At 45.7% G+C, this 11,490-nt stretch overlaps 2 protein-coding genes across 2 annotated transcripts in view; one reads left to right on the top strand and one right to left on the bottom strand.

Moving 5' to 3' along the window:
• Positions 1-519: 519 nt before the first annotated feature.
• Positions 520-11,490, top strand: part of clcn2a (chloride channel, voltage-sensitive 2a) — a gene marked incomplete at its 3' end in the record, with an annotated part of 35,572 nt that continues 24,601 nt past the window's right edge. The window contains exon 1 of the mRNA XM_080010368.1: positions 520-679. Within this exon, the coding sequence (XP_079866494.1) occupies positions 629-679 (51 nt within the window). The 5' untranslated portion in view covers positions 520-628. The remainder of the gene's footprint in view (positions 680-11,490) is intronic.
• Positions 9,776-11,414, bottom strand: LOC307238283 (zona pellucida sperm-binding protein 4-like; the record flags this gene model as incomplete). The annotated part of the gene is made up of 7 exons (XM_080011216.1): positions 9,776-9,859; positions 9,942-10,089; positions 10,167-10,359; positions 10,432-10,589; positions 10,682-10,779; positions 10,854-11,041; positions 11,132-11,414. 7 exons carry the CDS (start codon positions 11,412-11,414, stop codon positions 9,776-9,778), a joined length of 1,152 nt encoding a protein of 383 aa, XP_079867342.1.

Raw genomic sequence — 11,490 nt, 5'->3', positions numbered from 1 at the left:
TTATTATATATATATTTATATTATATATATACATATATATAGTAATCCCATATATGGGGTGTGCATATATTTATATATACACCCCATATATGGGATATATATATATAATATTTATTATATATATATATATATATATATATATATATATATATCCCATATATGGGAAGTGTATATATATATATATATAAAATTGTATTTATTTATTCATTTATTTATTATCTATCTATCTATCTATCTATCTATCTATCTATCTATCTATCTATCTATCTATCTATCTATCTATCTATCTATCTATCTATCTATCTATCTATCTATCTATCCATCTATCTATATCTATATATATATATATAAACCCTAATACAACAAATCGTTCCGCGGCCGCAATCGGACCTGTTTGCGGCCGGAATCCGGCGCCGCGAACCCTCTCTTTGCCCCCCCTGCCGTACAGTAGCGGCGCCGCACCGCTCTCCGGCTGCACGCGGCGCGGCGGGCGCACCTCTGCATCACAGCCCGTGGTCCTGCGCGAGCCGCCGCCGCCCGGCGCGCATCTCCCCCGGCGTCGCTCCGCCAAATGACCCGGTAGATCGAGGCTTCGGCTCGGCGGTACGCGGCGCGGCTCGTCGCGGCGATGGCGAAGGACAAGGCCGAGAACCGCACGCTCCAGTACCAGCAAACTTTGGTGAGTTTTGGACGAGGCAAACTTTAAGGCTATTCGGTCCCGGGACTACACGCGCGACAGTGTGGCCGCGGGGACATGCGACGCGCGGGTTCGTTCGTTAAAGCACAGGGAGAGGGCGAGGGAGAGGGAGGGAGAGAGGGAGAGAGAGGGAGAGAGGGAGAGAGGGCTGCGGGTGTATGCAGCGATGCACATGCACGACGACCAATGTTGTGATAAACCGCGTGAAAGAAGCGTCATTTTCAGCGTGGGGCTCGTGTATTGCGTCGTGTGTGGAGGAATGAGTGGAGGTGTGATTTTCCGTACCAGCCGTTTCCCCTCTGAACTATTTAACAGTCCCCATCAATCAATTTATTTGTATTGCGCCCACTGACGTCATTCCCATTGATCAACAGGTGTGACATCATCTATTTATCCCTACTTAGTCACTGCCTAATTCGTAAATCCACCACCACATTAAAAATCCTGTGTCCCTTGACTGGCACTCGGGAAACAGATACGGTTGGGTCGTCACCTCCATATTAGCCTGTGACCTGATATTCCAGATTAATACCTATATCGTAATTGTGTCACGCAAACTGGCACATGCGCTAATTTGCCCGTGTTATCTGATCGTCCGTGTTCCGCCTGGCGGGTCTCGTTGCGTCCTTTGTGCCCCTCATCCATTACTTTGTCACGCTCTCCCCCGCCGCCTCTTCACCAAACTCTGCCCGCTTTCACTGGCAGCACTCACCGCGAGAGTCCTTCTGAATGTTAATTGACTTGTGCACCAGTTTTGCCCACTTCCCGCTGCAGGATTGACAGCGATGCCCTGGAGCACGTCGCGCTGGGATATCTACATTCAGAAAGAGAGAGCGATTGGCAAACTAAAAGACAGACAGAGTGGCCGACCGACGGATGGAGGTGTCTCTTTGTCCTGGTTTGTACCTGCAGCATGGACTGTGCATGTATGCAGTTTTGGCTACAGCCCTGTAGCACACTGCAGTGTACAGTAGAGATCTAAGTGCCTTCAGGTGGTACTAGGACACAGCGATAAGGGGAGGAGTGAGTGTGTGTGTGTGTGTGTGTGTGTGTGTGTGAGTGTGTGTATGCGTGTGTGTGTGCATGTGTTTGTGTGTGTGTGCACCTCCATGTGTGTGTGCAAGTGTGAATTTATGTGATCTGGCTGCTTGTCTGCCTGTTAATCGCTTTCTGCATGAGAGAGAGAGAGAGTGTGTGTGTGTGTGTGTGTGTGTGTGTGTATGTGTGAGCGCGGCTGGAGACACACACACACACACACACACACACACATTCACACACACACACACACACATATTTTCTGCTCTCTGTGTGAAGATCGATGTGTTCTGTGTCTCGGTGTAAAAGATCAATAACAATGTAAAATGGCAGCCAGAGTCTCTCTCTGTGGAACGTGAACAGCCTGCCCTCCCCTCCTCTGACCACTGTCCAACAGTGCTTGGATCAATGGCTTTATCATTCACTCCCCGCATCCCACTCCATTATCCCAAAAATAGATGGTGTGTGTGTACGTGTGTGTGTGCCAGTGTGTGTGTGTGTGAGTCAACGTGCGTGAGATTGTATCTTCTAACGCTCGTCTTGGCTTTCCAAGTATCTCGATGCTCGCCATTCGTCAAATTCCTTACCTCAGCTGAAAGGCAGCCATCTATCTTTTAAAAAAAATATATATATTTAATCTTCTGAAAAAACAATGTTTTTTTCCCACTAAAGATACCGCCTACAATCAACAAGGGTGGTTCTTAAAGTAGAAATAAATAAAATAAAAATGGATTCCTCTTGTTCTGTGGAGTTTCATATTGTGGATTCCAATGGCCAGTGGTGCAGTTAAAGCCACATTTGTCTTGGTCATGTATCGGAATGTGATTTTGGCCATGCGAGTGGAGTGGCGACAAGACAGAGGAGATGACACGGACCAGATACGGAACATGAGATTCGGAACACTGCACCACAGAAATGTTATTCCTTTATGTGTGGCTGTTGTACCTCCAAATGCGATTTCTCTCCATGACCTCCTCCCAGAACCGGCAGCCGATGGACGTCGACTGTTTGCCGAGATAATCACGCATCGCTTATCGCTATTCTCATCTCGGAATTTCGTGATTGCATTGAGTAGCGTCAAGCTGTTTGATGGGATTGTATTTGTTTTTTAACGTTTCTCATTTAAAATACTTTGTCTTTCTCTAATCGCGTTTTTTAAGCTCGTAAACTGATTCGACCCCCGTCGCTCCTTTGGAACAGCGAATCCCATTTAATATTTAATCCAAACTGTATTGATATGTAAATGCTATTCAAATCCTTCATGTTGTTCTGGGCCGGCGAGATCGCTCAAAGTGCTTTGCAAAACAGATATGACCCGTTGAACCTGAGCGAAAACAAAAAAACGAAACCCACACAGAAACACCCAAATAGGCAACCCATAAAAGTGAGGACTTCCAAAAATAAGGAGATGAGTGTGTTTCCTGCCTGGCTCAGCGCTTCCTGTGGGCGTTGGTACGTGGAGGCTCGGGAGGAGACCTGTGATGCAGCCTGTGATGGACGCATGGGTCACCGCCTCCTGGAGCCGCTGGCAGGTGAGGTAATGTGGAGGGGAGAAAGCGAAAAAGAAAGAGAGAGAGAGAGAGAGAGAGAGAGGGAGAGAGAGAGAGAGAGAGGGAGAGAGAGAGAGAGAGAGAGAGGGAGACAGACTGATGGTGTGGTGCTGTCTGCGAATCGATAAGCGATTTTTTTTTTATAGGAATCCATATTTTTCAAAAGATTGTTTTTTTTTTTTCTCACAGTGTTGTGGGAGCGCAGGATGTGTCAGGCTTGTGGCTGTTTATATATATTTATTTTGTCTTTTATAAAGCGCGGCTATGTTCGCTCCACAGATTGTTACGTGTGTGTGCGTGTGTGTGTGTGTCTGTGTGTGTGTGTGTGTGTGAGCGTGCGCATGCGTGTACTCGTGTACAATGCACGTGTGAAGCTACCGGAGCTGTACTTCTCCGTGTTCCTACTGGAAGATGTGGAAAAATAATTGACGTATACTCAAATATACTCAAACTTACTATACCTAATGACTTTTAAGACATTATTAATGGATATCCTGATGTTTTTTCTCCAACAATAGCAGCAGTCGTAAGAAAGGGCACAACCTCTAACCTGGAGGTAGACCATTGGAATTTAGCATATTCCAGTCCAATTCGTTCTAGTGAGTGGATTCTCTAAAAGAAGCAGAGGACATTACCTAACATTGGGAATACTTAAACATGAGTACACACTCAGAAAAAAACCCTTCCAAAAGTACAAAGTACAAAAAAATAAAATAAAATCTCCCCAGTTACAGCAACACGGGTAGTTGTGGAGATGTCAAGGCCTCAGCCCTGCCTAAAGAGCATGTGGTAGGACTGGAGGTGAGAGCAGATGTTGGTAACAGCAAGCCGGTGTCATTTCGACAGAAGGATGCTGGGGCTGGCGGGCATTGGAAAGCCCTTATCGACCCGAAGAGCAGACGCCTCCTGCAGGAAACCCCCAGTACCACTGGAGGGTAACGGCCGATGTAAGCCGCACAGGGGCGGGTGGGGGAACAGGGGGGGGGGACGCCGGAATTTTTTGTCCCCCCACTTTCAGTTATTACGGTAATAGAACGTTGGCGACAGTGGTGTTGTTAGGGGCGGGCGTCCTGGGCTTCAGCCCCGAATGTTTTATGAATAGCCCCGCCTCTGTGCACCGATCGCTCCCTCTCCGATGGTACCAGCTGTGCCCACGGTGCGCCAGCGATGGGGCGCCCATGATCGGTGCTCAAAAAAAGTGTTTTTATTTTAGATGTAGGTTATTTTATCCCTCCCCCACGGCGTGTCACCCCCACTACATGGTACAATCTGGTGCATGTCTTTCTATCTATCTATCTATCTATCTATCTATCTATCTATCTATCTATCTGTGTTCACTCTGTCGCATACACTCAGGCTCTGCCTTTTCGTGAAGGGGGGGGGGGGGTTGGGGTGGTTCCTCCACGTCAGCATTCTTTGCTTTCTCCCATGTGGGGCTGGGCCCCGGTCCATTTCAGGTGCTGTCACTTCCAAATTGGTCTACTGCCCGCACACCTTTTTAGAGTGAGCCGCGCACAGAGAAAGGCGATCTGTTACAAGTCATGGAACGGTTGAAGCGAGCCTTTTTGCTTTTACATCCACGTCTTCACGCGTCATCGCCAATGTGAGAAAATCATAGAAAATAAAAGTAAAAGGTCGTAACCAACATTAGGTCATAACTGGAATGTTATGGAAGGCGTTTTCCATCCTCAGCCTCACTCAAAGGTGAGGCTGTTTTAAGCATTTTTGCGTTTGAGTAAAATGTTGTTACGTCTTCGAAGACGGCTGTTTGCCTTTTATATCAACATGCATGTCAACACTCGAGTACTGTTCACCTCATACCTATGGAGAAATATTGTTGAGAAGAACATGTATATTTCTCCTCCCCCACGCTTGTCTCGGATTATGCAGAACAACCAGCACTACCCCCTGTAGTCTGATTCTGACAGGGTGACAGGCCCTCAGCTCCAATCTTCAATCTTCTTGACATCACCCTTCGCCTCCCTTTCTTTTAATATGATTCGAGTGTGTTGGTAGCGTGAGGGGTACGGTCTTGGCTGCCAAATAATTTTAGAATGTCTGTGCGTGCTGTCGGAGCATGCAGGTCTGAGCAGAAGCACTCGAGTTTTTGACGTTTACGTAATGCGTTCTAGTCAAGCTGACTCATAGTTAACGATACAGTAGGTATTATAAAATAAGCCACCATTACCTATACTAATGCAATCCTGTCAACACATTGATGAGTCAAATTTGTCATTTTCCCATCTAATTCAATTTCCAGTCTGGTCCCTGGATGATAGAGGGCTGGGATTGGCCGGGTTGCCTTAGTCTCCCCTCCCCCATCCCCGTGGTCTCATCAAAGTACATGCCGCATTCCCGGAAGTAATGATACTGAGATGATACTCTGGTCAAATATGTATAAGTTTCCAGTAGTGCCACATCCATCACATTCATAGTCTCTGTGATGAATGTGCCATCGGCCCTCCCCACCGCCACTCTGCACCCTCAGAAAAAAAAGCGAGTCAGTTTGTCTCATGAATATTTACTATTATTAAAAGGTGAAGCCAGGCTGAGGAGTTTACATGTCCAGGCCTCCTTCATTAGAGTCTCAAATATTTGCCCTTGCGCTCTCCTCTCGAAGAATAAACGATTCTGCACGGCCTCCTTGCAAAATGCTGAACAATAAACTATTTATGATCTTGCTCGATTTGGAAGCATGGCACATACATTTTACTACGGGGAAGCAAATTGATGAATGGACGATCTGTATTTGATAGTTAAATGGACGGCTAAGATGGTTGACATGGTGCGGGGGGTCACATACATGGCAGCAGGGTACAGGAACTGTAGGAGGGGAGGATGGTTGGTAAACTTGTCTCAGCCCAACTGGTTGTTGGTAGATTATTTTAATTTAAAAAGTAGTCTTTGTCCAATGGGTAATAATTATGTGGGCCAATGTAAAAGGACAGTGCATTGGAGGTGTAGTGGCTAGTTGTATGTAGGAGGGGTAGTAATGTGGGTACTGCAATGACTAATGGTGGTACAGGAGGTGGAAATGTGGGAGGTAAACTGGTTGCTGATCGCAGCTCATTTAACCCCATAGGTTCCCTCCTCTGTTATCCCAGGGGGCTGAGCTCCAGATGGCCACTGATTGCTTTCTCACAGGCCCAGGAGAGAAACACTAACAGGCCACATTTACACTCCAAGTGGGCGTTTGTGTTGTGTCTGCATGTCCACATGGCTGCCGCCGTTTCTCTGCCAGGGTGTACTAAATACAAGCCTTAACATCACCCTGAAGAATCTGCTTTGAATTGCTTAACTCTGTTTGATTCAATATGGCAGATGTCTAGCTTTAATGTGCTTCCCATAAATACATTCCAGTGCCACACATTTACTTTAAAGTTGTACTCTCCATATGCTTTTGTCAATATCAAAGCTCAAAAAAAGAGGCAGTCTGTCTACTTTCTGAATTGTTGCCTGCAGGTCAAACGGATAGGTGTTTTGACACTGACCCTCTACAGACTGAGCCCCATTGCACCCTACCTGCTCATGCATGTGGGAAAAGTATGTCTGAGGCCAATCTCAATGTGGTGTAGTGGGATTTAAGGAAATGAGGTAGACCGCAGTGGAGGAGAGATGCAAGCTGCAGCACACCAAAGTACTCAAGAAAGCTACTACGATACGATACAACTTTATTGGTCAGTAGGGCACTGAAATTCATTTTGCGTCCCTGGGAAAGGCCCCTCAAAACATTTAGGACGTACAGGTAAACAATCACTGGAGTGACAGGAAAGGACACGAGTACAAATGGCTCCTGGCATGACAGCACAACGATACGCAAACAACACAGATGACAGATTAGACAAGCACAGGTGTTGACAGGATAAACACAAGTACAGACACATGACATCGCACAGCACACAGATGCACAAAATAAAACAGCACAAATGACAGGTACGACAATTTACAAAGACATAAGAAGACTAATACCCATGAAATCATAAAAGGCTCTGGAATCATTTTTGTTTGTTTAGTAGTAGAATGGACTGATGTACAAAGGAGTTTTCAAGCCTATTTCGATTGAAGGAATGGACCCTGAAGCGCCTATTTGAAGGCAGGGGCTGATATTCATTGTGCAAAACATGTGTGGAGTCAGAGGAAATCTTTATGGCCAGCCTAACCAAGCTATTGCTATGGGCCTCTTGAAAGGCTTGAACTTCAGGAAGTCCAATGATTTTGGAGCAAAGTTTTAACTGATTTTGAAGTTTACTTTTATTTATTACTTTGAGGTTGCTCCACCAGGCAGTGCTACAGTAGAGCATGGTGCTCTGAATTGCAGAAGTAAAAAATAAATACATAATTTGGCTGCTGGCCCCAAACGATTTTAATCTACGGAGAAAATAAATACGCTGCTGTATCTTTTTACTAAGAAGATGCATGTGAGGGGTCCATGAGAGGTTCTCATCTATCATGAAACCTAAGTATTTATATGCAGAGACTTGATTCATTTCGACATTGTGGATCATCACTTTGGGGGTTGGGCAGGTTGGGGGCTTGCCAAAAATGATTTTCTCTGTCTTTACTGAGTTAATAATGAGGGCGTTCTTATCACACCATTCCACAAAACAATCAACATTTCCCTGATACAGAGTGGGATCATCAGTACTTTTCAACATAGTCAATAAGGTGGAGTCATCTGACAGACTGGTTTGGTACCGAAGAGGTGCAGTCTGATGTGTAGAACGTGAACAACACAGGTGAGCTAATGCACCCCTACGTTTGTTATCCTGGGAGATGACAGTGTATTGTTTACCTTGACCAGCTGGATCCTATTTGTAAGGAAGGAGAAGTACCAAAGTATAAGATGGGGGTTGATCTGAAGCTGAATCATTTTTTCTGTCAGTATGTCTGGCTGAATTGTAGAGAACGCCGCTGAAAAATCAAGAAAGAGAGCCCTTACCCATGTTTTGGGGGAGTCCAGATGTTTGGAGACTAGATGCACCAGTGTAGCCACTGCATCTTCTGTGCTCCGCCCTTGCTTATACGAAAATTGAAAGGGATCTTGGTGATTCAGTAGGGCTCTGTTAAGACGCTGGACCAAGATTTTTTTCCAGAGATTTCATAATGACTGATGTGAGGGCTATTGGTCTATAATCGTTGTGTTCCTTCGGGCATAGTTTTTTAGGGAGGGGCTTAATGTGTGAAGTTTTCCAAGCTTGAGGGATGTAGTGTTAACTGACAGCTGAAAAATTGGTTGCCACACAGGGGCTTATTCCCATGCAAACGATTTTAAAATAAGGGCGCTGCTGTGGTCAGGTCCAAGGGCTTTCCTGGGGTTGTTGCGAAGGAATTTGCTCCTGACTTCCTCCACTGTTGTGACCAGTTCAGATAGAAAGGTCTTAAAGTCAGACAGAGCAGCTCAACGTTGGAATCGCAGTCTCTTTAACGGTGAACTGACTGCACCAGAGGTCATTGATATAAAAACAGATTCCTCCGCCCTTACATTTCCCCGAGTTCTCATCTCTGTCCAGCTGGGTCAGGGTGAACCCGTTTCTCGAACAGAAAGTCTGGCATGTTGGATTGAAGCCAACATTCGGTAAAACAATTTATGCTTCACGGAATTCGGCACAGTACCTTGTGTAGGTTCGGACTTATCTTATTGGTCAAGGAGCGAAGATTGGAGATCTATGCTGCAGCCTGTTACGAACTCCCTCCCCTAGTAGGCCTTCGTAGCTCTGGGGGAATACAATCCACGATCTTCTGGAGCAGAGGCGATGGTTTATGGCACAAGGTAATCAGAACATCCCGACTGTAGTGCAAGCTACGATCCCAGTTACTAGTCACTCCTTCCTGGCCATGTTGTACAACGCCCGCCTTGGCAACAAGCCACAGGTGGCTCATCTTCCCATTCACACGAGCGACAGTTAAACTGACTGGCTCAAAGCCAGGACGCGGTTCGCACGCACCGGAAGTTGTTCAGCCGGAGGATTAAGGTTTACTGATTGAACCATAAGATCAACACTGCTAGTTTATCATGACCCAGTGGATTGTGGTAAGCGGGACCTCGCAATTGAGAGCATCTGTGTTGCTTTGCCCAGTAACAAGTAGTTTAATTCAACATCACAATTGGCCAGAAAGCACTTTTACACATTCAAGCCCCTACCCCAATTTCTAAAGTGTTCCTTCATACACAAGTGCCTCTTGATTTCAGAAGCTTGCATTGGAAAATTTGAGGACAAAGAATTTAGAAAATGTATAAATTACAAGGGTCAGCAAAGTGTTTTCCAGGAATTTTATTTAAAAGTGGCATTTTAGAGCAGTCATAGTTGAAGTTTGGGTAGAGATGGCTTCACACCCTCTGTACTTTTTAGAGACTGGTCAGCTGTTAGAATAACTTCTCCACTTGAAACAAGTACCTTCTGACCAGAAGAAGCCTTGACAGCTACAGCCCTTCCTGCAGGAGAGAAGGGGTTAGTAGACATACCAGTGAGACGTGTATAAATGGTTAGGTCCACTACGTACGCTGTCTGTGGCATGACTGTTCACATGAACCAGCACCATCTTCATAGCAGGCTGCTGCAGCACAATGAATGAAGACCTAGAAGACCATAGACAGCAGCTTAATTGCCATGTGAGAGAACACTATTTGAGTGTGTGTAATGTCACATTGTGCACTATACCGTTTCCTTTAGTGGCACAAAGGTCTCCTTGTCCACAAAGGTGAACATCTTCACAATGAAACGTTTGTAGTGGGTTGGGAATTGAAGCTCAGAGGCACCAGCCACAGGTACTATGGTGGTCAGGTAACGGTCATCCTGATAGGGACATCTGTAAACAGTTCTGACATTAAGATCTCCTATACATAGACAACCTATCTGCAAGTCCATTGAAAATCCCTGTCTTACCCATTCTTCAATAAATCCCATTGAGGACGGCCTTCAGGGGCAGAAGTAGCAGTGGCCCAGCAGTGCTCCAGAGTTAGGTGTATGTTGGGATCAGATCTCTCGAGGATATGCACCTCAACATACAGATTATCTCTTAGTGTCTTTCTGATAGGGTAGTCTGCAGGCGTGTAGTATGACCTATAGGCAGCTTCCTCTGGAAGGGGGAACAGGCATCAGGTTGAGTGTTATATTTTGAGTATAAAGGGGAAATATTGTAATAGCATACCCTCATAACAGCCTTTGGAAGCACACTGGCCATTGGCCAGTTGTAGTTCCATCCTGAGTGGCCCTGGTGCTGCCACTGATTGAGGTGGTGGAAGAGTGTTTACATCAATGACAAGGGCCTCCACAGCAGACTCTGAGTACTTACACTGGAACAAGAGCCTAGAAACAAGGAGAACATAGTAAAGTTTGCATAATACTTTGACAACTGCAGCAGTGTCAACATGAGCCTAATCTAAAATTAGACAACTTACTCAAAATGGCTGTCCCTAGTAATTGATCCCCTGGGTCCGATACCAACTTCATATGAAGAAGACATGTGGTTTTCATACACTACATAATTATCTTCCTCCTGCAGAAGCAAAGTGTCATTAAATAGTACATTGTCACACCAATTATACAATTGGCCAAAAGATAAACACTTACCATCATTGTAGTCCCACAGGCTGTGACAGGGAACTGAAAGATAGCAAAGGCAGCAGTGGTGCCAGCTGGGTTGCAGGAGTCATCATTTGTTTGCAGCAGGGTGATTGCCTCCACATCAATGTGAGGAAGAGTAGCATCTCGGGCTACCACCACCACAAACTGGCCATCCCTGGTACACTGAACAGTCACTGGCAGACATTTTACAAGGACATTTCAGATTGGGATTAGTCATCACTTAAAGAGCAAAGTCATCACATGGAAGAGTTAAATGCAAATACCTGCTTTCCCATAATAACACTGCTGCCCATCAAAGCAACAGTTGATGGTTTCACATTGTTCGGCCGTGATGTCGGAGGATCCACATCGGATCTTCTCACCTTCCTCCACCTGGCATTTCTCAAAAGGAACCTCAGAATCAGAAAGCTTTGGCTGACGCTGAAGCAGGGGTCGCTGAGAAGGTGACAGTGCTTGATGCTGTTGTTGAGGCCTGGCCCACTGCTGCAGCACAGCGCCATCACAAGCCAAAAGACCAAGCAACAAAAGACCCGTCAACACCCCCATTACACCGTTGATGCAACTGCCTACACAACCACAATCACTCTGTTCATGATGCTGGGGTTTTTATGCGTGATTGGTT

This window comes from Zeus faber (assembly GCF_960531495.2).
Source record: "Zeus faber genome assembly, chromosome: 12".
Lineage (NCBI taxonomy): Eukaryota > Metazoa > Chordata > Actinopteri > Zeiformes > Zeidae > Zeus > Zeus faber.
The sequence above is the reverse complement of the archived record's forward strand: the minus strand, read 5'-3'. Positions and strand labels throughout refer to the sequence as shown.